The 27782-nt window shown below is 43.9% G+C and overlaps 1 protein-coding gene across 1 annotated transcript; it reads right to left on the bottom strand.

Annotated features, from left to right (window-relative positions):
• Positions 1-231: 231 nt before the first annotated feature.
• Positions 232-24693, bottom strand: LOC130285591 (phosphatidylethanolamine-binding protein 1-like). Its single transcript, XM_056537193.1, has 4 exons — positions 24526-24693; positions 20539-20648; positions 14075-14175; positions 232-709 (listed from the first exon to the last, which is right to left on the bottom strand). Exons 1-4 carry the CDS (start codon positions 24658-24660, stop codon positions 495-497), a joined length of 561 nt encoding a protein of 186 aa, XP_056393168.1. The 5' UTR covers positions 24661-24693; the 3' UTR covers positions 232-494.
• Between the last annotated feature and the right edge of the window lie 3089 nt (positions 24694-27782).

Below are 27782 nucleotides of genomic sequence, written 5' to 3'. Positions count from 1 at the left end.
TTACCCAGACTCCAGCAGTACAAGAGCATTGTCACTATCCAACCCAGTCTGTAAAAATGAATGATTCTTCCCATACTATATCTGTATATACCACAAAGCTAAAATTGACAACAGATTATGAACTTTTATCCCTTTCTATAGTTTTCCTACCTTGGGAGACAAAGCAAAATAAGTGTTTAAAAAATAAAATAAAAGCAGATGTGGTAAAAAAAAAGGCAGCAATACAATTCATACACCCATATGTTTTGCTTTATTTTTATGAAAAGTCATTCTACATGGGATCAGTTATGCACTAAAACACATTTTAAGGCAATGTTCATTAACACTGTTATAATGCTGCGGTATTTGGCAATGGAGATTTAATACAGAAGGTACTGACAATGAGCAGGAATCTTGAGCAATAGAAAAACTGAACCACCCATTATGCCACTACAAGTCATCTAAATAGTTAGGTGCAATGATTACTAGAGAGCAATAAGGGGGCACGTTATCTTTTAGGATCCCAGCTGTTCATACAGCTTGGGGACATAATCATCCCATTCTGCCTGGAAGCAATTTCCTGCAACCGGGCTTTCCAGGCCATATTTTTTGCGAAAAGAAAGGACATTGAACAACCCTCGATGCTGTCCAGAGCGATTGGTGAGAATTAGCTCATCACATTTGAGCTGTTCTTTCTGTTGGTAGACCAACCAGACGTAACGATGAAGTCCTGGAAAATAACACAACAAGATACACACATCATTTAGGCTCAGTTTACACCACATTGCCTTACCCATATAGCCTGTCAAAATAGGATGAGAGACTAAAAAGTGTGCCTGTCTCTATTTTCCAGTCCCGCTGGAACGTATATGTTTGGAAAGTGGGTTAAATAAGTCACTAAGTGACTAGGTACAGCCTGGTAAACTCAACGGACCCACTGTTTGAATGAAGCAATATATGTTTTTGACAGGTTATCAGCATAGACATCACACATCCAGAAGTCATATTAATACACACATCAATGTGAAGGATGACCCTCATTAAGAAGTCCTGTGGACACAGTTTTGAAAATATCCCTATCACCTTGACCATAATATGGTTTCTGTAGTCTCCCCTATAGAAAGCAGTGGTGTGGTGCAATATTGACTGGTGATGGTGGCAATTGTCAAGGGGTAGGATATAGATAGCAGCAAGTGAACAGGTAGTTCTTAAAGCGGATGTGCTTGAAGAAGCAAAAATGGTCAAGTGTAAGGATTTGAGACTGACTTGAGTCAAGATGTGAGGCTAGGTAACTGGATCAGAGCATAGATATATAGATATATATATTTGTGTAGACTGTACCCTGTATGCTGTGGTACCTCCCATAAATGGTCCAAGGAAAGACAAATGGTGAGCCAGAATCATGTATGCACAAGGTTCAATACTACACAGAGAAGGCTAGCTTGTCTGATCTAAAAAAAGAGCCTATGTAGCACAAATTGCAATAAATGTTAGAGGGGCACTCCGATGGATTTGTGACTATGCAGCCCCCATGTGCAGCAAGCTGTGAGGACTCCTTTTGATCATGGCTAGTATTAAAGGGGTACTCCAGTGGAAATTGTATTTATTTTTTAAATCAACTGGTGCTAGAAAGTTAAACATAGTTTAACCTGTTAAAGGGGTACTCCGTTGCTTACACATCTTATCCCCTTATCCCCCAGCATAATCCCTGTGGACGCCCGCGATCATGCATGCGGCACCCCGTTTGTAATCAGTGCCCGGAGCGTGTTCGCTCCGGGTCTGATTACGCTCGACCACAGGCCCTTTGGATAGGGGATAAGATGTGTAAGCACCGAAAACCCCTTTAAGGACACAGGGCGTACCTGTACATCCCGAGTCCGCTCCCGTTCTATAACAGGGGGCCACGGCATGGCCCTGCGTCATAGCGGGTCGGGCCCGGCATCCAACAACGGCCGGGACCCGTGGCTAATAGCGTCCGGCATTGATCGCAGTGCCGCGCGCTATTAACCCTTCAGACACGGCGTTCAAAGTTGAACGCCACGTCTAAAATGAAAGTGAAACCATGCCGGTTAGCTCAGGGAGCTGTTCTGGATAGTCGCGGCGAAATTACGGCATCCTCAACAGCTTATATGACAGCCGGAGGGTCCCTACCTGCCTCCTCGCTGTCCGATTGCCTGAGATCCAGGCATGAGCAGTCAAGAGGCAGAATCATCGATCAGTGGTTTCCTATGAGAAACCAGTGATCAATGTAAAAGATCAGTGTGTGCAGTGTTATAGGTCCCTATGGGAGCTATAATACTGCAAAAAAAAAGTGAAGATCATTTAACCCCTCCCCTAATAAAAGTTTGAATCCCCCCCTTTTCCCATTAAAAAACCCCAAAACTGTGTAAATAAAAACAAACATATCGTATGTCCGAATTATAAAAATATGCATTTTTGGTCACTTTTTATATCATGAAAAAAAGAAATGAATGAAAAGCGATCAATAAGTCCTATCAATGCAAAAATGGTACCGCTAAGAACTTCAGATCACGTGCAAAAAAATTAGCCCTCATACCGCCCCATACACGGAAAAATAAAGTAATAGTGGTCAGAAAATGACAATTTTAAACGTATACATTTTCCTGTATGTAGTTAGATTTTTTTCCAGAAGTACGACAAAATCAAACCTATATAAGTAGGGTATCATTTAAATCGTATGGAGCTACAGAATAAAAAGAAGGTGTCATTTTTACCAAAAAAAAATTTACTGTGTAGAAATTAAAGCCCCCAAAAGTTACAAAATTGTTTGTTTTTTCCCAATTTTGTCTCAATTTTTTTGTCCGTTTCGCCGTAGATTTTTGGGTAAAATGACTGATGTAATTGCAAAGTAGAATTGGCGCAAAAAATAAGCCATCATATGGATTTTTAGGTGAAAAATTTAAAAGAGTTATGCTTTTTTAACCCCTTAAGGACCCAGCCATTTTACACCTCTGGACCCGGCCATTTTTTGCACATCTGACCACTGTAATTTTAATTAATAACTCTGGAATGCTTTTAGTTATCATTCTGATTTCAAGATTGTTTTTCCGTGACATATTCTACTTTAACAGTGGTAAAATTTTGTGGTATCTTGCATCCTTTCTTGGTGAAAAATCCCAAAATTTGATGAAAAATTTGAAAATTTTGCATTTTTCTAAATTTGAAGCTCTCTGCTTGTAAGGAAAATGGATATTCCAAATAATTTTTTTTTTTTAATTCACATATACAATGTCTACTTTATGTTTGCATCATATAATTTACGTGTTTTTACTTTTAGAAGACACCAGAGGGCTTCAAAGTTCAGCAGCAATTTTCCAATTTTTCACAAAATTTCCAAACTCACAATTTTTCATGGACCAGTTCAAGTTTGAACTGGATTTGAAGGGTCTTCATATTAGAAATACCCCACAAATGACCCGATTACAAAAACTGCACCCCCCAAAGTATTCAAAATGACAGTCAGCGTTTTAACCCTTTAGGTGTTTCACAGGAATAACAGCAAAGTGAAGGAGAAAATTCACAATCTCCATTTTTTACACTCGCATGTTCTTGTAGACCCAATTTTTGAATTTTTACAAGGGGAAAAAGGAGAAAATATATACTTATATTTGTAGCCCAATTTCTCTCGAGTAAACACATACCTCATATGTCTATGTAAATTGTTCGGCGGGCGCAGTAGAGGGCTCAGAAGGGAAGGAGCGACAAGGGGATTTTGGAGAGTACGTTTTTTTTTTAAATGGTTTTTGGGGGGCATGTTGCATTTAGGAAGCCCCTATGGTGCCAGAACAGCAAAAATCCCCCACATGGCATACCATTTTGGAAACTAGACCCCTTGAGGTACGTAACAAGGAATAAAGTGAGCCTTAATACCCCACAGGGGTTTCACGACTTTTGCATATGTAAAAAAAAAAAAAATTTCACTAAAGTGTGTTCCCCCCCCCCAAATTTCACATTTTTGCAAGGGTTAATAGCAGAAAATACCCCCCAAACATTGTAACCCCATCTCTTCTGAGTATGAAGGTACCCCATAAGTTGACCTGAGGTGTACTATGGGTGAACTACAATGCTCAGAAGAGAAGGAGTCATATTTGGCTTTTTGAGAGCAAATTTTGCTCGGGGGCATGTCGCATTTAGGAAGCCCCTATGGTGCCAGGACAGAAAAAAAAAAAAAAAAAAAAAAAAAAAAAAAAAAAAACACATGGCATACCATTTTGGAAACTAGACCCCTTGTGGAATGTAACAAGAAATAAAGTGAGCCTTAATACCCCACAGGGGTTTCACGACTTTTGCATACGTAAAAAAAAAAAAAAAAAAAAAAAAAAAATCACTAAAAGGTGTGTTTTCCCCCCCCCCCCAAATTTCACATTTTTGCAAGGGTTAATAGAAGAGATGTGGTTACAAATTTTGGGGGGTATTTTCTGCTATTAACCCTTGCAAAAATGAAATTTGGGGGGGGGGAAACAGCTTTTAGCGATTTTTAAAAAAAAAATTTTTTTTTTTTTTTACGTATGCAAAAGTCGTGAAACCCCTGTGGGGTATTAAGGCTCACTTTATTTCTTGTTACGTTCCACAAGGGGTCTAGTTTCCAAAATGGTATGCCATGTGTTTTTTTTTTTTTTTTTTTTTTTGCTGTCCTGGCACCATAGGGGCTTCCTAAATGCGACATGCCCCCGAGCAAAATTTGCTCTCAAAAAGCCAAATATGACTCCTCTTCTGAGCATTGTAGTTCACCCATAGTACACCTCAGGTCAACTTATGGGGTACCTCCATACTCAGAAGAGATGGGGTTACAAATTTTGGGGGGTATTTTCTGCTGAGTATGGAGGTACCCCATAAGTTGACCTGAGGTGTACTATGGGTGAACTACAATGCTCAGAAGAGGAGGAGTCATATTTGGCTTTTTGAGAGCAAATTTTGCTCGGGGGCATGTCGCATTTAGGAAGCCAATATGGTGCCAGGACAGCAAAATAACCCCCACATGGCATACCATTTTGGAAAATAGACCCCTTGAGGAACGTAAAAAGGGGTACAGTGAGCATTTACCCCCCACTGGTGTCTGTCATATCTTTGGAACAGTGGGCTGTACAGCATTTTTAATTTGCACAGCCCACTCTTCCAAAGATCTGTCAGACACCTGTGGGGTGTAAATTCTCACTGCACCCCTCATTACATTCCGTGAGGGGTGTAGTTTCCGAAATGGGGTCACATTTTTTTTTTGTGTGTGTTTGTGAAAACCGCTGTAACAATCAGCCACCCCTGTGCAAATCACCTCAAATGTACATGGCGCACTCTCGGTTCTGGGCCTTGTTGTGCGCCCCCAGAGCACTTTGCGCCCACATATGGGGTATCTCCGTACTCGGGAGAAATTGCGTTATAAATTTTGTGGGGCTTTTTTCCCCTTTACCTCTTGTCAAAATTACAAGTATAGGGCAACACCAGCATGTTAGTGTAAAAAGTTTATTTTTTTACACTAACATGCTGGTGTAGACCCCAACTTCACCTTTTCATAAGGGGTGAAAGCAGAAAAAGACCCCCAAAATTTGTTAGGCAATTTTTCCCCGAGTACGGCGATACCCCATATGTGGCCCTAAACTGTTGCCTTGAAATACGACAGGGCTCCGAATTGAGAGCGCCATGTGCATTTGAGGCCTGAATTAGGGATTTGCATAGGGGTGGACATAGGGGTATTCTACGCCAGTGATTCCCAAACAGGGTGCCTCCAGCTGTTGCAGCTCCAGCCTTCTGGCCAGCCAAGTATGCGATGATGAGCTGGCAGTGTGGAAAGCTTGTGTAAGGGCGTGACTGCCATGTATGCAATCACATGCACGGTCACATTAATCCTTTGCAGTTCCTGACATGGACAGAGGTGTCAGCAGAGCTGACAAAAGAAATTCAAAAAGAAAACAAACTTCCTCTGGAGCATACAGCAGCTGATAAGTACTAGAAGGATTAAGATTTTTTTTTTTTTTTTTTTTTTATAGAATTAATTTACAAATCTTTAACTTTCTGACACCAGACGATTTAAAAAGGGGGAATTATGACTTACCAATAATTCTGTTTTCATGAGTCCATCACGACAGCACCACATGAGATTGCCCCCCTATCTGCATAGGAACAGGAAACACAAGAGGGGAAAAGGCCCCTCCCTCTATACTCCCTCAGTGTTTATAAATTACTAAGAGAGCAGATGTTTATATACATGTACATATAAATAATAAGGGTGGGAATAGATAGGTGATGTCGTGAGGGACTCATGAAAACTGAATTATCGGTAAGTCATAAATCCCACTTTTCACTTTGTCCACTCACGACAGCACCTCGAGACATACCAGATAAATGTAGACTTAGGGAGGGACCACAGCCTGCAGCACCTTCCGGCTGAAACTGAGGTCCTGAGAGGAGGCCACATCCAGCTTAAAATGCTTTAAGAAGGTATGCGGAGAAGACCATGTTGCTGCTCTGCATATCTATTCTAGAAAGGCTGAAGCTCTCTCGGCCCAGAAGACTGAAACAGCCTTAGTGGAATGAGCCTTGATGCCTACCGGAATCTCTTTACCTGCAGAAGTATAGGAATGACTTAATCCATCTGGAGATTGAGTTTTTCGATGCCTTCTTCCCTCTGTTTGGTTCTTGATACTGAACCAAGGTTAGAGAGTCTTTTCTCAAGGTTCTAGTGGTCTCTAGATAGTTTAAGACCACTCTCCTGACATCCAGCTTATGGATTTCTTCCTCCTTACTATTTTTGGGACTGGCACAGAAAGAGGGAAGAATTATGTCTTGAGACCAATGAAAATTGGATACAACTTTTGGGAGGAAAGCAGGATTATGTTTTAAAGCGGTTATCCAGGAAAAAAACACTAATATATATATATCTCAACTGGCTTCAGAAAGTTTAACAGATTTGTAAATTACTTCTATTAAAAAAATCTTAATCCTTTCAGTACTTATGAGCTGCTGAAGTTGCTCTCTGATGACATGTGTCTAGGGAACCGCCCAGTTTAGAAGAAAATCCCCATAGCAAACCTCTTCTACTCTGTGCAGTTCCAGAGACAAGCAGAGATGTCAGCAGAGAGCACTGTTGCTAGACAGAAAACAGCTCAACTTCAGCAGCTGATAATTATTGAAAGGATTAAGATTTTAATAGAAGTAATTTACACATTTGTTTAACTTTCTGGAGCCAGTTGATAAAAAATAAAAAAGTTTTTTCCTGGAATACCCCTTTAAAATAATCTTATCTTCAAGTACAAAAAGGTAAGGATAATCAATAGACAAGGCTTGGATTTCACTTACTCTTCTGGCAGATGTTATTGCCACCAGAACAACAGTTTTCAAGGTAAGGAACCCAAAGGCTCAAAAGGATCTTTAGTTAAAGGATGATAATACAATATTTAAGTCCCAAGGGGAAGAAAGATTAGAAATTTTTTGTCTCATTCTGGAAATTGCTGAAAAAAACCTTTTGACCCATTTGTGTTCAGCAATGCTAACGTCAAACAGCCAAGTACTGCCGCCTGGATCTTTAGTGTACTCAGAGATAAACCTAGATCAAAAGCATCCTGCAGGAAATCTAATATCCTGGGAATATCAGGGTTAAGCAGATCTGGCAGAGAGGAGCCACACCAGGACAGGAACTTGTTCCATTGTTTAAGATAAATGGAGCAAGTAGAATCCTTCTTACTTTTTAGGAGAGTATCAATCACCTTTTTTGAGAGACCCTTTTACTCTAACACAACCCTCTCAATAGCCAGGCTGCCAGTGGAGATTGGTTAGATTTTTGTGAAAAAGAGGGTCCTGGGACAACAGATCGCCCCTCTGAGGAAGAAGGATGGGTTCTGCTATGGCAAGTTCTTTTAGAAGGCTAAACCAGCTTCTCTCTGGCCACATCGGAGCTATGAAGATTAGTTTTCCTCTTCCTAGTCTCACCTTCTGGAGAGCTCTCATGATTAGAGGAACTGGTGGAAAAGCATAAGCTAGATTGAACGACCATATCTGTTGAAGAGCATCTGACGCTTCTGGGTTAGCTGATTAGCTCAGGGCCTGGAGGCGGGTTTATCCTGTTGGGAGGAGCCGACTTTTTTGTTGCCATAGTGTCATACCTCCTAGAGACAGCAGCATACACCCATGGTCTGTGTCCCCCAATGGAGCCGATAGAGAAAGGTCTATTTCCAGAAGACCCCAAGATCGAGTCAGAGAGAGAAAGACCTGTGCATTCAGGGACCATTCCCCTGGATCCAGAATATGGCGACAAAAATAAAATCGGCTGATTGATTGTCCAATACTTTTAGGTGTACTGCGGAAAGGGATAGCACTTTGTTCTGCCCAAAAAAAAAAAATAATCCTCTGTGCTAGAATCTTCAGGGGTGTGTGTCTTGTTCCCCCCCCAGATGATTGATGAAGGCCACTTCTGTAGTGTTGTCCGAGTAGACTTTTACATGAAGGTCCCTCACTAGATCTTTTGAAGCTTTTAAAGCTTTGAATATCGCTTTTAGTTCTCGATAGTTCGAGGAACAGGTTCGGGTTTCTTGGGACCATGAACCCTGCAGATGAAGATCTTCCACTATAGCTCCCCAGTCCCATAGACTGGCATCTGTTCTAGAGATAGATGGAAGAAGAATCCATGGCAACCCTACCAGAAGATTTTCCTTCTTTAGCCACCACTTTAGCGATTTCTTTACAAAAAGAGGAATTCTCATCTTTTTTTCCTAGAGAACTGAGAGCGATCCCAGGTCTTCAGTATTTATCAGAGATCTGGAATGACTGGCACCAGGAAACAGCTGGTATGCAGGAAGTCATGGATCCCAGTAGGGACATGGCTTCCCTTAGGGCAGTGCTTCTCAAATAGTGTGTGTTTGGGGGGGGGGGGGGGACACGCGAGGCTCCGTAAAGGGGGGGGCTCGTTTGTCCTTGGCAAATACTGTCATATTGGATGTCTAGATCGGATTAGCCGACTTACTCGCAAGCGGCAACTCACACGGCGTCGGTTGCCTAGCAACTTTACGGCTGGATCTTACTTACGGCCCTGGGTTGTCAATGTGGCTGCCTGGGAGAGGCGCTTTGAACTCCAGCGTGGCGCGCTGCTACGTTCAGACGTGAGGTCACGTCACTGGGGTGACGTGACCTCACATCTAAGCGCAGCAGCCCACCATGTCAGAGTTCACTGTGCCACCGAGCAGTGCGTCCGCCGCCCCGCTTGTCCTCAGTGTACAGAGCCCTGCTTGTCCTCAGTGTACAGAGCCCCATATACGTTAATAAGGATACAGTGTTATCCCCAGGACGAAGGACTCGCCGAAACGTGCGTTGGGGTGGCGTTGCTCCAGCAGACCCTGTTGGGAACTGGATGTTACAGTTTGGTATGCCTATTGTCTTCACTGTGTGCATTGTACTGTATGATAATTAGAGCATTGTTGTGCCTATATACCGTATTTATCGGCGTATAACACGCACTTTTTAGGCTTAAATTTTTAGCCTAAAGTCTGTGTGCGTGTTATACGCCGATACACCCCCAGGAAAGGCAGGGGGAGAGAGGCCGTCGCTGCCCGCTTCTCTCCCGCTGCCTTTCCTGGGGTCTAGAGCGCTGCTGTCGGCCCTTCTCACCCCCTGGCTATCGGCGCCGCTGCCCGTTCTGTCCCCCTGACTATCGGTGCCGGCGCCGATAGCCAGGGGGAGAGAAGCGGCGCCGACAGCCAGGGGGAGAGAAGGGGCAGCGGCACCCATTGCCGGCGCCACTGCCCCGTTGCCTCCCCCCATCCCCGGTGGCATAATTACCTGAGTCGGGTCCGCGCTGCTGCAGGCCTCCGGCATGCGTCCCCGGCGTCGTTGCTATGCGCTGAATGGCGCGGCGCATGACGTCAAATATCCTTTGTAAAATGAGGGTGCGTGTTATAGGCCGGTGCGTGGTATACCCCGATAAATACGGTATGTGCTGTTAATGCACACATGTGTGACTATGCACCATGTTACTTTTCCTTATATAACTTATTAATGTGGATCTGTCTGTGAGCAACGCCTTTGTCTTCCCACTTTGTGGATGCTTCTCCCTATTTGTGATTTTAAATTAATTAATTTTTAATGTATATTCAATAAAGTTATATAATTTTTACATTATAAGTGTCTCCATTCTCTTTTTCTGCTATGATACAGTGTTATGCAGAGGTGTACTTCTAACAATTTTATAGACAAATGATACCATTTACAGCGCGAGGGGGGCGCAAAATGTTTTCTTCTTCCTAAGGGGGGGGCATGACAGAAAATAGAAAATAATTGAGAAGCACAGTAACTCCGCGTCATATCACGGCGGGCCCGGCGTCATAGTGAAGCCGGGACCCGCCTCTAATAGCGTTATGAGAAACCAGTGATCAATGATGAAGATCAGTGTGTGCAGTGTTATAGGTCCCTATGGGACCTATAACACTGCAAAAAAAAAAAAAAAGTGAAAAACAAAAAAAAAAAGTGAAGATCATTTAACTCCTCCCCCTTAAAAGTTTGAATCGCCCCCTTTTCCAATAAAAAAAAAAAAAAAAAAAACAGTAAATAAAAATAAACATATATGGTATCACCGTGTGCGGAAATGTCCGAATTATAAAAATATATCATTAATTAAACCGCTCGGTCAATGGCGTGCGCGCAAAAAAATTCCAATGCAAAAATGGTACCGTTAAAAACTTCAGATCACGGCTCAAAAAATTAGCCCTCATACCACCCCATACATGGAAAACTAAAAAAAAAAGTTATAGGGGTCAGAAGATGACAATTTTTAACGTATTAATTTTCCTGCATGTAGTTATGATTTTTTCCAGAAGTCCGACAAAATCAAACCTATATAAGTAGGGTATCATTTTAATCGTATGGACCTACAGAATAAAGATGGTGTCATTTTTACAGAAAAATTTACTACGTAGAAACGGAAGCCCCCAAAAGTTACAAAACAGCGTTTTTTTTTCAATTTTGTCGCACAATGATTTTTTTTCCGTTTCACCGTAGATTTTTGGGCAAAATGACTGACATCATTACAAAGTAGAATTGGTGGCGCAAAAAATAAGCCATCATATGGATTTTTAGGTGCAAAATTGAAAGTTATGATTTTTTAAAGGCAAGGAGCAAAAAATGAAAATGCAAAAACGGAAAAACCCCCGGTCCTTAAGGGGTTAATGTTGTTATGAACACCTGTTGTCTTTTAGGTTTCAAACCCGCAAACATGCGGTCTTGGACAGAGGTAGGTTCGTCAGTTTCCGGAATGTTCATCGCATTTCTGACAGTATTAGCGAAAATTTCTGCTGTGTCCTCAGAGTAGAAATAATACCTCTTATAACTCCTCTGTGTACAATTATAGACAATACACTCTCTCCTCTCTCTCCCCCCCCCCCCCCCCCCCAAAAAGTAGTAAGTGTACTCACAATGGGTCAGCTACTCACTGGATTGCCGGGTCCTGTGCACCCCAGAGATGCAGAGTGGGCAGCGACCGAACCATCCATGGTGTCCAGAGGATGTGGATAGACCTGGGGCTTCCTTATATGCCCAGGGTTTTGAAAATTGGCGCCCGCCTCCCAAATTCACTTCCGATGGGCGCCGCCATCTTGGAGGGCCTCGGGCTCCATCCAATCCTTGGAGACGCACGTGGGCGCTGGGTCATACGTATGCGCAACATCACTGAATGTGCACGACCCCGCCAGAACCCACAAGCAACCAGGGGAGCCGGAGCACCCGAAGCCAGCCACATGAACCAGGTCCCCTGCATAAATTCCCAGAGCGCCGCAGGGGACCGAAAGCGGAACCAGAGATGTGCCTCCACAGCAGGCCTCAACCCGGTGCGGGGAAGAGGAGAGGGAGGCCCAAGGCGGCCGACTCCCCCCGTCTGGACTCCACCATGCACAGCCCGCAGGGAAAAAGGTACAGACCTCTCTGAACCACTGCTCCATAGGAACAGGAAACACTGAGGGAGTATAGAGGGAGGGGCCTTTTAACCTCTCTTGTGCTTCCTGTTCCTATGCAGATAGGGGGCAATCTCATGTGGTGCTGTCATGAGTGGACAAAGTGAAAAAAAAAAAAATTTCCACCAGAATACCCCTTTAAAAAGGAAAACTGTCAGCTTGCTAATGCCATCAGTTTAATGCCTACTGTGCCCGGATCCGTTCTGCCGAAATCTTTGTTTTTCCGCATATGCTAATTAGGTGCTAATTGGCGCAGGCGGGGTAACTGGCACTCTGACATCAGCGGCCGCTGGTAAGTGCGGGGGGAGCAAGCTGACAGTTTTCCTTTAATGCTAGCTATGATCAAAAGGAGTCCTCACAGCTTGCTGCACATGTCATAAATCCATCGGAGTGCAGATTCTCCTTTGCTAAAAGAGCCTACAGAGGTCACAAGCATCAGAACTGGACGAGGAGCAATGGTAAAAGATGGCGTGGTCTGATGAATTGCATTTTCTTTTTATCATGTGGATGGCTATGTGCAATGCACAGGGAAGAGGTGGCACCAGGATACACTATAGAAAGAAGACAAGCTGGTCAAGATAGTGAGATGCTTTAGGCCAGTGATTCTCATCCAGGATGCCACGATACTCCTGTAACTCACTAACTGTGCTGATGGAAGAAGAGACATCTGTGTTTCACGTGCTTTGGAATGGGGATGCAGTGGCTCTGTCCTCCGGGTATCCTGCTCCTCCAGGCGGTAAATGGCAGCTCTGGCCTCTGGATCCTCCGTTATGATGTTGCACGGTCCCCCAGCAGGATGATGTGCATGGTGGTAAGGAGCTGGTGCAGCACTGCTGGGCCTGGATCCAGAATCACATTGCCGTGCTGAACTTCAGGTACCACTCTCTCATCATCTATATGGATGTGACCCTCCAACCCCCTCCCCTCACTCCTCTACAGTCCTCAGTCACCCCTATACTCTTCTACAGTCCAGTCACCCCTGTGGTCCTCCACAGCCCTTTCACTTCGGTGCACCCTTATGTCACCCCCTGCTCTTCTACAGTCCTCTGTCCATTAATGTCACACCTATAGTCCTGTCACCTTTCTACACCCCAATGTCATCCCTGTATCTTTCTACACCCCTATATCACCCCTCTAGTGTCTTCTGTGACCCATCTACCACCCTGTCACTTTTGTGCTTCTCTACAGCCTTCTACACCCCTGTACTCCTCTACAGCGCTATCACCCCTCTACACTCCTATGGCACCCCAATACTCCATTACAACCCTCTACACCTACACAGCCCCGTACTCCTCTACACCTGTAAAAGGGGTACTATTGGGGCCAAGATACATACCTACAGAGGGATCCTACATACAGGGAGCAAGCTACCTGCAGGGGAGACCTACTCTAAGCTACCTACAGCAGAGTCCTTCCTACAGGTGCCAAGATACCTACCTCGGGCAAAGTTACCTATCTCCCGGGGCCAAATACCTCCTACAGGGGGTCCTACATACAAAGAGCAAGCTCCCTACAGGAGGGTCCTACCTACAGGGATCAAGGTACATACAGGGGGGGGGGGGGGGCAAGATTGGTTGCCCCAGTATGTAGGATCCTCTTGTAGGTAAACTTCAAATAACTACAGGAAAAGGGGGAGGGGGTTCTATTTAGAGGACAAAATCACTACAGAAAGCGACATACTAGGAACATCAGAAAACTGGGGAAACCTACCTACTGTGGGGAACATACACACTTGTGACACCTACATACAGGGGGCACTTGTATAATGGGAAAAACTACCTACTGAGCAACCCATCTACCCAATAGGGGGGGGGGTTCCCATTCCTTCACATTACAACACACACAGACTAAAGTATATGCTGACATATTTGTACCAGATACCAAGGGATACGGTCAGAGGCTTGTGAAGTCCATGTCTCCGTTGGTCATCACAGCTGTTCTCATGACACAACTGGAACCCTGAAAACAGTGTGTATGACAAATGGATTCCCTTGGGTGTCCTTTGAATCCCTGTGTTATGTACCACCTTCTTAGACCTTACACTTCAGCCAAAATGTAAGCAATGTTATATGCAAAGTATATTTTTGCATAGTTGGAGCACATTTACAAAATTACAGGACAACACTCGAGGGAAATATGGTTACACTCACCAGTTCCTTTGGGTGGACCTGCACCAATGTAATCGGACAAGACACAACCACTGCTGATGTCGTTTCCCTTCATATTTACAACAAGGAAGTGATGCCATTCCCTGGAACACATAAGAAAATACCTGGGACAGATAGTAATGGACAATTTTCATAACAGTAAGGCTTGTCCAAAACATGAGGCTTCAAGAAAATGGGGGCTTGGCTCAAGATGCCACACATGTACCATCTGGCCAAAAATGTGCCAGAATTCTGTTGCAAGATTCTAGCCCAGATTAAACCAACAGTTGGTCTAAACTTAGACTAGACATTCTAAGGCCCTTTCACACTACCGTTGGTCACCTGTAAAAACACCCCCTCCCATAGACATGAATGAAGGGGGCGTGGCGTCACGTCGCCGTCTCGGAAGCCCAGCGGTTTCCGAAACTTCAGACGCAGCTACGCATAGAATGCGGGCTGCTGCAGGGAGATCGCAGGTGTTCTCAGCGGCGGGCCACCCACGATCAGACATCTTCTCCCCCATCCTTTCGATAGGGGATAAGATGTTTTTGCCCGGAATACCCCTTTAAGAAACGGCCTGATAATTAATAAATCTGGTGCATTCTTAAACAGTGTAACCTTTGACTACACAATCTAAGAATTCTACAATAAGATACATCAGCCACCTTCTTAGACAATGTCCACATTGTTATAAAAACAATCTGACTAGTATAGTAGTATTCGTACAAATGGTTTTAATAAATCTAAGACTGGTTGTTATGTGCGTGCTGCCTGATTTATAAAACATTGTATATCGATGGCGATCAGTCAGGGTCAACTGACTCAGCTTAAAGTTAGGTAACCAAAAATGTGCTTCTCTGCGGTCAGCATGGTGAACAGTCACACCATATGAGCTATTTGTGTATATTCACAAACTCCGGATCCACAATTGCAGATTTCCACGCTGGGAGCCGGCCGAGAAGTGGGCAGATCGCAGTGCCGCCCCATAAAATTAGTCACAAATGTTATGACATTTGGAACTCGTTTTCTGCTTAAAGTGGTACTCTACTGGAAAGCTTTTTTTTTTTTTTTTTATTATTTTTTTAATCAACTGGTGCCAGAAAGTTAAAGGGGTACTCTGAGGGGGGGAGGGGTCCCGCCACTCTGCTGCAGCATCCACTTAGCTGCACGGAGCAAAAATAGTTCCATGCAGATGACTCACGATACAGTGGATGGAGTATCCTCCCACAGGCTTGCACGGAGGGGGTGGGGCATGACATTACAAGGGGGAGGGGTTGTGACATGCCCCTCCCCCTCAATGTAAGCCTATGGGAGGGGGCTTGACAGCCACCATGCCTCCTCCCAAAAACTTGCATTGAGGGGGTGGGGCATGACGTCATGATACTCCGGCCCCTGTATCGCGAGTCATCAGCACCTCGCTCTTCACTCCGTGCAGCTAATGACAAGCTGGTGCTGCAGGAGAGATCATGGGGATTCCCAGCAGCGGGACCCCCGCGATCAGACATCTAATCCCCTATTCTTTGGATAGGGGATAAAATGTCTAGGGGCGGAGTACTCCTTTAAACAGATTTGTAAATTACTTCTATTAAACCCCTTAAAGGAGTAGTCCAGTGGTGAATAACTTATCATCTATCCTAAAGATGGGGGATAAGTTGCAGATCGCAGGGGGTCCGACCACTGGGGCCCCTCGCAATCTCCTGTACGGGGCCCTGACAGCCAGTGGGAAGGGGGCGTGTCGACCTCCGCACAAAACGGTGGACGACACGCCCCCTCAATACAACTCTATGTCAGAGTCGGAACACTGCCTTCGGCAATCTCCGGCTCTGCCATTGCGATGTATTGAGGGGGCGTGTCGACCGCCACTTCGTGCGGTGGTCGACACCCGCTATCTGGCCGGAGAGCCTGGCCCCCGTACAGAGAGATCGCAGGATAGGGGATAAGTTATTCACCACTGGACTACCCCTTTAAAGGACACAGACAATTTTATTTTTACGTTCGTTTTTTCCTCCTCGCCTTCAAATAAATCATAACTCATAATTTTCATCCACAGACTAGTATGAGGGCTTGTTTTTTGTGCGACCGGTTGTTCATATCACTCATTTTACCATAAAATGTATGGAGCAACCAAAAAAAAAAATACTATTTGTGTGGAGAAATTAAAAAGAAAAACGCAATTTTGCAAACTTTGGAAGGTTTCGTTTTCACGCCGTAAAATTTACGGTAAAATTGAATAAAACTTTTAAACTCTCTGCTTGTAAGGAAAATGGATATTCCAAATAAATTATATATTGATTCAAATATACAATATGTCGACCTTATGTTTGCATCATAAAGTTGACATGTTTTTACTTTTGGAAGACATCAGAGGGCTTCAAAGATCAGGATCAATTCAAAAACTGAATTTTTCAGGGACCAGTTCAGTTTAGAAGTGGATTTGAAGGGTCTTCATATTAGAAATACCCCATAAATGACCCCATTATAAAAAATAAAAAAAAACTCCACCCGCAAAGTATTCAAAATGACATTCAGAAAGTGTGTTAACCCTTTAGAAGTTTCACAGGAACAGCAGCAAGGTAAAGGAGAAAATTCAAAGTCTTTATTTTTTTTACACTCGCATGTTCTTATAGACCCAGTTTTTGAAATTTTACAAGAGGTAAAAGGAGAAAAAGCCCCCCAAAGATTGTAACCCAATTTCTCTTGAGTAAGGAAATACCTCATTGGTGGATGTCAAGTGCTCTGTGGGTGCACTACAAGGCTCAGAAGGGAAGGAGCGACAATGGGATTTTGGAGAGTGAATATTTCTCTGAAATGGCTTTTTGGGGGGGCATGTCCCATTTAGGAAGCCCCTATGGTGCCAGAAGAAAGAGGAAAAAAATATATATACTATTTTGGAAACTACACCCCTCAAGTAATGTAAAAAGGGGTTCGCCGAGCTTTAAAACCCCACAGGTGTTTGACGACTTTTCGTTAAAGTCGGATGTGTAAATGAATTTTATATTTTTTTTTCACTAAAATGCTGGTTTTCCCCCAAATTTTATATTTTTACAAGGGGTTAAAGGAGAAAATGCCCCCAAAATTTGTAACCCCCATCTCTTTTGAGTATGGAAATACCCCATGTTAGGATGTCAAGAGCACTGCGGGCTAACTACAAGGTTCAGAAGAGAAGGAGTCACATTTGGCTTTTGGAAAGCAAGTTTTGCTGAAATGGTTTTTGGGGGGCATGTCGCATTTAGGAAGCCCCTATGGTGCCAGAACAGCAAAAAAAAAAAAAAATAATAAACACATGGCATACTATTTTGGAAACCAAACCCCTCAAAAAAAAGCAAAAAAAAAAAAAACACCCCAATCACCCCAAAATGGGGTCACATGGGGGGTCCACTGTTCTGCCACTATGGGGGTTTGTAAACACACGTGGCCTTCAATTTCAGACATTCTCTCTGCAGAAGCCCAATGGCGCTCCTTCTCTTCTGAGCATTGTAGTTCACCCGCAGAGTACTTTACATCCACATATGTGCTTTTTTCCTATTCTCCCGTGTGAAAATGAAAAAAAATGTAGGATAACACCAGCATTTAAGTGAAAAAGTTTTTTTCTCATTTTCACATCCAAATTTAACGGAAACTTGTCAAACACCTGTGGGGTGTTAAGGCTCACTATACCCCTTGTTACAATCCGTGAGTGGTGTAGTTTCCAAAATGGGGTCACATCTGGGTATTTATTGTTTTGCGTTTATGTCAGAACAGCTGTATAATCAGCCACCCCAGTGCAAATGACCAATTTAGACCTCAAATCTACATGGCACGCTCTCACTTCTGAGCAATGTTGTGTGCCCGCAGAGCACTTTACATATGGGGTAGTTCTGTACTACCGAGAAATTGCGTTAAATTTTGGGGGTCTTTTTTCCCCTTTTACCGCTTGTGAAAATTAAAAGTATGGGGCAACACCAGCATGTTAGTGTAAAAATATATATATATATTTTTTTTTTTTACACTAACATGCCGGTGTAGACCCGAACTTTACCTTTACCGTAGATACCCCATATGTGGCCCTAAACTGTTTCCTTGAAATACGACAGGGCTCAGAAGTGAAAGAGCACCATGCGCATTTGAGGACTAAATTGGGGGTTTGGATCCGCCACAAAATTATCCTACGGCAGTGTTTCCAAAACAGGGTGCCTCCAGCTGTTGCAAAACTCCCAGTATGCCTTGACAGTCAGTGGCTGTCCGGCAATACTGTGATTTGTTGTTTTTCAACAGCTGGAGGCTCTGTTTTGGTGGGAATAGACTTTATTTGGGGGGGGGGGGGGGGGGGAACTGTGTAGGGGGTATGTGTATATGTAGTGTTTTACTTTTTATTTTGTGTAAGTGTAGTGTAGTGTTTTTAGGGTACATTCACACGGTTGGGTTTACAGTGAGTTTCTCGCTGGGAGTTTGACATTGGTTGCGAAACAGTGTTCGTTACTTAACTCAGTGTTTCACAACCAATGTGTCTCCAGCTGTTGCAAAACTGCAACAATCAGCATGCATTGACAGTCGAAGGGCATGCTGAGAGTTGTAGTTTTGCAATAGCTGGAGGCACACTGCTACAACTCCCAGCATGCCTTTTGGTAGTCTGTGCATGTTGGGAGTTGTAGTTATGCAACAGCTGGATGCACACTTTCATAGAAAAAATGTGCCTCCAGCTGTTGCATAACTACAACCCCCAGGCATGCACAGACTACCAAAGGGCATTCTGGGAGTCGTACCCATACGCCCTCAGTCCTTAAGGAGTTAAACGTATAAATTTTCCTGCATGTAGTTATGATTTTTTCCAGAAGTATGACAAAAATCAAACCTATATAAGTAGGGTATAATTTTAATCATATGGACCTACAGAATAAAGATTAGGTGTCATTTCTAGGGAAAAATGTACTGTGTAGAAACGGAAGCCCCCAAAATGTACAAAATTGTGTTTTTTCTTAAATTTCGTCGCACAATTCTTTTTTTTTTCCATTTCGCCATAGATTTTTGGGTAAAATGACTGATGTCACTGCAAAAAATAAGCCATCATATGGATTTTTAGGTGCAAAATTGAAAGGGTTATGATTTTTAAAAAGGTGAGGAAAAAACGAAAGTGCAAAAACAGAAAAACCTGTGGTCCGTAAGGGGTTAAGTAGAGTTGAGCAAACAGTAAATTGGCTCGAAGTGAACCTCTAATAGCCGGTTTAACCCGTTACTAATAACGGCCGTTATTTTGTGATGGGCGAATGAACGGGAGAAATAGTGCATGCACTAGTTCTCCCGTTACTAACGCCCATCACAAAGTAATGGCCGTTATTAATAACTGGCGATAACGGGTTAAAATGGCGATCAGAAAAATCCCATAGACTATAATGGGATTTTCTATCGGCCGTTAGTGATTTTGTACCGGCCGTATAACTGCGAATTTTCTGACAGGCATTCATAACAGAAGTGTTTTTATATAGTGTGAAAGGGGCCTGAGATCCAGGCATGAGCAGTCAAGTGGCAGAATCATTGATCAATGGTTTCCTATGATAAACCATTGATCAATGTAAAAGATCAGTGTGTGCAGTGTTATAGCCCCCTTTGGGAGCTATAACATTGCAAAGTAAAAAAAATTAAAAAAAAAGTAAAAAAATAAATAAAAACTGTAAATAAAAATAAATATAAACATATGTGAGATCACCGCGTGCGGAAATGTCCGAATTATAAAAATATTTTCTGTTTCGTAGATTTTTGGGTAAAATGACTGATGTCATTACAAAGTAGAATTGGTGGCGCAAAAATAAGCCAACATATGGATTTTTAGGTGCAAAATTGAAAGAGCTATGATTTTTTAAATGTAAGGAGGAAAAACCCTCCGTCCAAGGGGTTAAGGTACAATGATTTCCACTTACAAAAGGTCATCCTGGAACCAATAAATATTGTACATTGAGGGACCAATGTATACCAATACGCCTGTGTGCAACAGGTCCAAGTTCTGAAAAACTACGGTACTTAATATAATGTACTAAATCTGACAGAGGGCTCAAATTCAATTAATTCAGAATTCAGTATTCACACTCCAAGACAGATCCATTTTGCTCCTGCAATCCATTTTGTTGTATGTATAAAACTACTTTCATGCAGGCTATTTATTTCAGTTTTGCAGCACTATCTTGCCCCAGTAAATTTAAAAAAATTTGGAAGTATCCAGCCATATCTCCTTCCACTCCGCAAACTAAACTTTAACTATGGCAATAGCCTGAATTCCACAGTAATATGTGCACGGTTTACCTACTGACTGCTTGCTATTGATTTTAAGCTTTCCATTGCAATCCACAGATAAAAATCTGCATGAAATCTAGAGGAAAGTTGCCGCAGAACAGCGCATACTGGGGAATAGAAATCTGCAGCCTGTCCTCTATCCACAAAACACTGTTTCTGCAGCACATAAGTGACTACGGCCCTTGTAACATTACAGATCTAACCTGAATTTTGGAGTTTTTCGGCTTGGTGCATCAGGGTCTGTAAGCACAAGAGTATACAGCTTGCCGTTATCCATTCCCTCCCACGATAGGCTGGTTGGACGGTTCTGGACCTATTTACAAGGTAAAAATTTTAATTGAAATATTATCTAGTATCCGCTTACTGAACAATACATTGAATCGCTGGGATATAGACACAGTGGAGATTTTACATCTTACATAGTTACATAGTTAGTTACATACGTCCATCAAGTTCAACCAGGGAATTGAAGGGTAGGGGTGTGGCGCGATATTGGGGAAGGGATGGGATTTTATAATTTCTTCATAAGAATTAATGTTATTTTGTTCCAGGAATGTATCTAACCCTGAATTAAAGCTGTAAAATGTTCCTGCTGTGACCAGTTCCTGAGGTAGACTGTTCCATAAGTTCACAGTTCTTATGGTAAAGAAGGCATGTCGCCCCTTGAGACTAAACCTTTTCTCCAGACGGAGGGAGTGCCCCCTCGTCTGTTTTAACAAAAGGTTAAAGGCCCAAGAGACCAAATACCAGGGGTTTTGACACTAAACCCCTTAAATAGGCACTGTCAGATACAAAAACTTTTGATATGTTGTAAAGCATACAAAACAAAAAGGTTTTGCAATTGCTTTCATTAGAAAATTTTCTGTATTTCATACTGAAAAAGCCGAACTGTCACCCCCCTGCCTGCTTGGACACATTCTAGTCCTGCTGTGTCCATGTGTCATCCCCAGGTCATGGACACACTTCCTTGATTGACAGCTGTGAGTGCAGGGCTCACAGCTGGAGGAAGAATCCTCCCACTGTCAGCTTGTGTCCCGCTACTGAGACCTGCACAGTGAGGCCACGCCCCCTCCCTTTGAGAGGAATTCAGACTAGTGAGCTAAATTAAGTCTAAAAATAAATAAATAAAAGGTGCTAGACACAAAAATTTGATTGAGTGATATAAAATAAAATGTTTATTGTTGGATCTGACTGTTACGCTTTAACTTTATAAGGACGCAGGGCGTACCTGTATGCCCTGCACCCGGTCCCGGTGTTTAAAACGGGGTCACGCCGTGACCCCGCATCACACCGGGTTGGTCCTGGCCGCTAATGATAGCCGGGACCCTGGGCTAATACCGCACGGCACAAAGATCTGTCACGGCGGACCAAAACGAAAGTAAAAGCTTCTCGACAGCTCAGTCGTGCTGATCGGGACTCTCTCAATAAAATTGCGATGTTCCGATCAGCTAGGACGCCAGCGGAGGTCCCCTCACCTGTCTCCGTCGCGTCCGATCGGCGTTTGATTGCTCCAAGCCTGAGCTACAGGCTTGAGCAATCGAGCCCCTAGAACGCTGATTCATGCAAAGCTATGGCTTTGCAGGGATCAAGGTAAAAGATCAGTGTGTGCAGTGTTATAGCCCCATATGGGAGCTATAACACTGCAAAAAAAAAAAAAAAAAATTAAGTGAAACAAGGTAATTTAACCCCTTCCCTAATAAAAGTTTGAATCATCCCCTTTCCCATAAAAAAAAAATAAATAAAAAAAACTAAATAAAAAACAAACATGTGCGTAAATGTCCAAACTATAAAAATATGTCAATTAAACCGCATGGTCAATGGCGTACGCGCAAAAACCTCATAGCGTATTTTTTGTCACTTTATATAAAAAAAAATGAATTAAAAGCGATCAAAAAGTCTGATCAATGCAAAAATGGCACCGATAAAAACTTCAGAACACGGAGTTACAGGGGTCAGAAGATGACAATTTTAAACGTATTAATTTTCCTGCATGTAGTTATGATTTTTTCCAGAAGTCCGACAAAATCAAACCTATATAAGTAGGGTATCATTTTAATCGTATGGACCTACAGAATAAAGATATGGTGTCATTTTTACCAAAATATGCACTGCGTAGAAACGGAAGTCCCCAAAAGTTACAAAATGACATTTTTTCTTCAATTTTGTTTCTTCATTTCACTGTGGATTTTTTGGTAAAATGACTAATGTCACTGCAAAGTAGAATTGGTGGCGCAAAAAAAAATAAGCCATCATATGGAATTTAATGTGCAAAATTGAAAGCATTATGATTTTTAGAAAGTGATGAGGAAAAAAAATTAAAATGCAAAAACGGAAAACCGCTGATTCCTTAAGGGGTTAAAGACCAGGCCAATTTGTGTACAGTAATTTTTACTTTTACGCTTATTATTATTATTATTATCTACACACCCATATCAGGGCTTGTTATTTTTTTTGCAGGCCCAATTGTACTTTGTAATCACTTAAAGTGCACCTGTCATTAGCAAAAACTTTTTATATAATGTAGAAAACAACATTATATGTAGATTTGTAATATACACTGGTTAAAAAATGTGTATATTTTTGTCCCTATAGCTGTTGCCTGTATATTTCTGTAAAGAGACCAAATACAGGAAGTATGGGAGGACATGCAGATGTCTGGACTCCTGCGATCTCTGCCCACGCCCCTTCCCATAGACATGAATGAAGAGGGCGTGGCTTGAGGTCATGTTTCTGTTTCGGGAGCAGCGCCAGGTACAGAATGCTGGGAGCTGCACATAGATTGTGGGGGGTCCCAGCGGCGGGACCCCCATGATCAGACACCCACGTACAGCCAGGGTGCCTCCAGCTGTTGCAAAACTACAAATCCCAGCATTCCCGGACAGCCGAAGGCTGTCCGGGAATGATGGGAGTTGTAGTTTTGCAACAGCTGGAGGCACCCTGGTTGGAAAACACTGTATTGAGGGTACGTTCACGTGTGTATTCAGGATGCAGATTTTGCTACCCATTGAAGTCAATGCACCGCAAAATCCGCTGCAGAAAATATGCACGTGTAAATGTATCCTAGCGGTCAATTCACACTTCCAGTAACCTGGGCATATTTGAAGCTACGTTTAGTCACTTAGATACATGTGTGAATACACCCATCGGGTCACATGTGCCGTATTTCGATGCTCATTTTCTGAAGCCGATCTTCCAACCCATTGGCTTTCAAGGGTAGGAAAGTAAGCAGCAGCAAAATACAGAGGTGTGCCCAAACCCTAAGGATGTATTCACACGCACGGTATCCTGTGCAGATTTGAGGCGCACGATTCGAAGCTGCAGAGTTCGACGTAAACTAAGTGGTTGAACACAGCTTTAAATATGCGCAGGATACTGTGTGTATGTGAATAGAATCAGCAAGCTATGCACGTGTGAACATACCCTTCCAATAAAAAGCCTTTGCACTGAATTCTTGGTTTAAACAAAAAAATTAATAAAAAAAATAAAAATAAAATAAAAAATGCTATAGGGCAGGAAAAATTTAAAATAAAAAAATCTTTTAGTCCAGTCCTCAGGTCGCCGAGGTTGTGTACCCACCCATGTAGAATTCACCAGGCAGTCCGGAGGGGCAGAAGAGCAGGATTGGTATTTCTATTCTTTCCCCCTAAAATCCTGGAAAACAACTTCACTTTTGAAAACAGCGTTTCCCAACCAGTGTGGCGGTCCAGGCATGCTGGGAGTTGTAGTTTTGCCACAGCTGGAGGCACCCTGGTTGATGAAATAGCATCCTGCACTATAGAGCAGAAAGTGAAGCCCTGTCCTTTATCATGGATTCTATGCCAGCAGTGTGAACAGAGCCTTATCAGTTTGATGCCAGGTCTCTTAGCTATCATTCACACTTATCCCTATGCAGCCAGTACACCTGGCATTGTTCACTAGGTGCCCGAAATTCCTGCACAGTATACCAGGGCTTCCCAGCCAGGGTGCCTCCAGCTGTTGCAAGACTACAACTCCCAGCAGGTGGATGCACCCTGGTTGGGAAACACTGCGGTATACACAATTCCCTCATAGTATATAGGAGCTGACCTATGATTATATAAAGCCGCATATACCCCGCTGCTGATAGATATATATACAGTATATATATGGAAGGCGTGCTCCGTGCCCTCAGGGTGGGAGTGGCGATCATGCCAGGGCTGCACAATCACTACCTGGGTAGGGGTCACCACTTGGCCCAGCTCCTCTATCGCCAAAGGACCGTAGGTCACATTGAGCGGCTGCGCCGGCTTTTCGTCTACCTCGTCCAGGGCCAGAGCCCCGCACCACTGAGACACGTCCACAGGCATCGTGCTCTCACACAAGTCTGCGCTACCGACCTCGCAACTAACAGTACGGCTCTCAAAACTCCGCCCCTAAACGGCAGATTCAGCCAATAGAGCAAGGGGCGTAGATTAGCGCTACGATCCTATTGGCGGGCGGGGATCACCCGTGTCAGCGGACCAATCAGCGCTCAGGCTGCAGACGCGGAGCGACAGCTGCAGCGTGGTGGATGGTGACCAGCGCTAGACGCTGCAGAAGCCGCTCCAGTGCTCGTGCTGCTGGGCGGGAATGTGTACTACGGAGAGGCGAGACGGGCGTGTTCGTTGCCCACTGCTGCGAGGGCCTCCCACTCCTGCTGCTTGTCCTCACATATTCCTGCGCTCATACTCCCGTCATACCGTCAGAGGCGGTCACTTGATACAACTAACACCTTTCATATCATAACGAGAAGCGGTCACCTAGAACAGCCCGAAGGCAGTGTTACTAAATACACCGCTGGAGAATGGGCAGGGATATTAAAATGGTAAAGCAATCCCTCCATACTGTCACCGAATACACAGCAGTACGGCATATCTTTAAAACAGGAAAAAAGCTGTGTTGTGCATAGAAACCAAGAGCGCTAAGAAATGAAAGCCAAGCACTGATTGGTTGCTATGGGCAAAGACATTTCCACCATATTGTGCTACCTACAATTAATACACAGACTAGACAATATACAGTGGTCCCTCAACATATGATGGTAATTTGTTCCAAACGACCCATCGTTTGTCGAATCCATCGTATGTTGAGGGATCCGTGCAATGTAAAGTATAGGAAGCTGTACTCACCTGTCTCCGCCGCTCCAGACCAGGTCCTCACCGCTCCCGATGCTGTCCAAGGGGCTCCTGATGCTGTCCCGCTGCTCCGGTGTCTTCTTCGCGATCCTCTGGCTTCTTCCGCATCTTCTGCAGGGTCCGAGCCTCGCTTTCTGGTGACGTTATTACGCTGCTGCGCCGGCGCTGCGTGCGTAGTGACGTGAAAGCAAGGCCCGGACCCTGGAGAAGATGCGCAAGACACCGGAGGATCGCGAAGTGGACCCGGAGCAGCGGGGATAGGTAAGTGAACCTGCCCGGGATGCTTAAACTGCTATCCGACAGCAGCTTAAGCATTTTGCGCTATCGGATAGCAGTTAATGCGATGGCCCCGACATATAAAAGCATCGTATGTCGATGCTGACATCGACAGGCGATGGCCTTTGAGAGGCCATCGTATGTCGATTTTATCATATGTCGGGGCCATCGTAGGTCGGGGGGTTACTGTATAAGTAATTACAGTGCAGTTGTGTCCAGTGACTCAAATAGGGGGAATCTTCTCTGATTAGAGTCATTCACTTTTCTCTTCCATATTGCCTGGAAGGCCACAATGATTTCTTCCAGGGAAGACTTGTCTTTAACCACTTAGGGCCCACAGGCGTACAGGTACGCCCTGACGCCCTGGTACTTAACCCCTTAAGGATCGGGGGGTTTTCCGTTTTTGCATTTTCGTTTTTTGCTCCTTGCCTTTAAAAAATCATAACTCTTTCAATTTTGCACCTAAAAATCCATATGATGGCTTATTTTTTGCGTCACCAATTCTACTTAGTAATGACGTCAGTCATTTTGGCCAAAAATCTACGGTGAAACGGAAAAAAAATCATGCGACAAAATTGAAAAAAAAACGCTGTTTTGTAACTTTTGGGGGCTTCCGTTTCTACGTAGTACATTTTTCGGTAAAAATGACACCTTATCTTTATTCTGTAGGTCCATACAATTAAAATGATACCCTACTTATATAGGTTTGATTTTGTCGTACTTCTGGAAAAAATCATAACTACATGCAGGAAAATTAATACGTTTAAAATTGTCATCTTCTGACCCGTATAACTTTTTATTTTTCCGTGTATGGGGCGGTATGAGGGCTCATTTTTAAATGATATAAAAAGTGACCAAAAATGCACTATTTTGGACTTTGGAATTTTTTTGCACGTATGCCATTGACCGAGCGGTTTAATTAACGATATATTTTTATAATTCGGACATTTCCGCACGCGGTGATACCATATATGTTTATTTTTATTTACACTGTGGTTTTTTTTTAAATGGGAAAAGGGGGGTGATTCAAACTTTTAATAGGGGAGGGGTTAAATGATATTCATTCACTTTTTTTTTCCACTTTTTTTTGCAGTGTTATAGCTCCCATAGGGACCTATAACACTGCACACACTGATCTTCATCATTGATCACTGGTTTCTCATAGGAAACCAGTGATCGATGATTCTGCCGCTTGACTGCTCCTGCCTGGATCTCAGGCACTGAGCAGTCATTCGGCGATCGGACAGCGAGGAGGCAGGTAGGGGCCCTCCCGCTGTCCTGTAAGCTGTTCGGGATGCCGCGATTTCGCCGCGGCTATCCCGAACAGCCCACTGAGTTAACCGGCACTTTTTACTTTCACTTTTAGCCGCGCGGCTCAGCTCTGAGCGCGCGGCTAAAGGGTTAACAGCGCGCGGCGCTGCGCGCTATCAGCGGCGGGTCCCGGCTTCATTATGACGCCGGGCCCGCCGTGATATGTTGCGGGGTTACCGTGTTATATCATGGGAGCAGGACCAAGGACGTACCTGTATGTCCTTGGTCCTTAAGGGGTTAAGGACCAAGGGCGTACCTGTACACCCATGGGAATTTCGGTCCCCGCTGGGCCGAGACCAGACCAGGGTAACTATCAGCAGGCACCCCGTGCAAATGCCCAGGGGAGTCCTGAAACCCCCTATGTCGGCGATCATGAATTCACACCGGTGACCCGGAAAATAAGGGGGATTGGGGTTGTCCAAGACACCCACGATCCCCCTAAAGGGATAGGAGTGAGGTGGCAGGGGTGCCACCCCTCCTATCCCTGCTATTGGTCGCCCAGAAGAGACGACCAATAGCAGGGGGGGGGTTATGGTCGGTTCCCCCGCTCTGCCCACCCAGAGCAGTCTGGACAAAGCGGGGGGTCCGACTGTTACCGGCACGAAGGTCCACTTGGCAGCGATCGTCGGCAGCAGAGGACGGCAATGCGGCTACCTAGATCCTAGGGAAGTCGGTGAGTTGCCTAGCAACATCTGGAGGGCTACAGTTTGGAGACCACTGTACAGTGG

This window comes from Hyla sarda, chromosome 1 (assembly GCF_029499605.1).
Source record: "Hyla sarda isolate aHylSar1 chromosome 1, aHylSar1.hap1, whole genome shotgun sequence".
Classification (NCBI taxonomy): domain Eukaryota; kingdom Metazoa; phylum Chordata; class Amphibia; order Anura; family Hylidae; genus Hyla; species Hyla sarda.
Note: the sequence above shows the minus strand (reverse complement) of the source record. Positions and strands in the feature narration are given on the sequence as shown.

What these genes read in the sequence shown, in the direction of transcription:
- LOC130285591 (XM_056537193.1), bottom strand. Translation starts at nt 24,660, where the DNA reads ATGCCTGTGGACGTGTCTCAGTGGTGCGGGGCTCTGGCCCTGGACGAG. An exon ending in AAGTGGTGACCCCTACCCAG is followed by an intron (nt 20,649 to 24,525) that starts GTAGTGATTGTG and finishes CCTTGTAAATAG; the next exon opens with GTCCAGAACCGTCCAACCAG. An exon ending in AGGTCCACCCAAAGGAACTG is followed by an intron (nt 710 to 14,074) that starts GTGAGTGTAACC and finishes GTTATTTTCCAG; the next exon opens with GACTTCATCGTTACGTCTGG.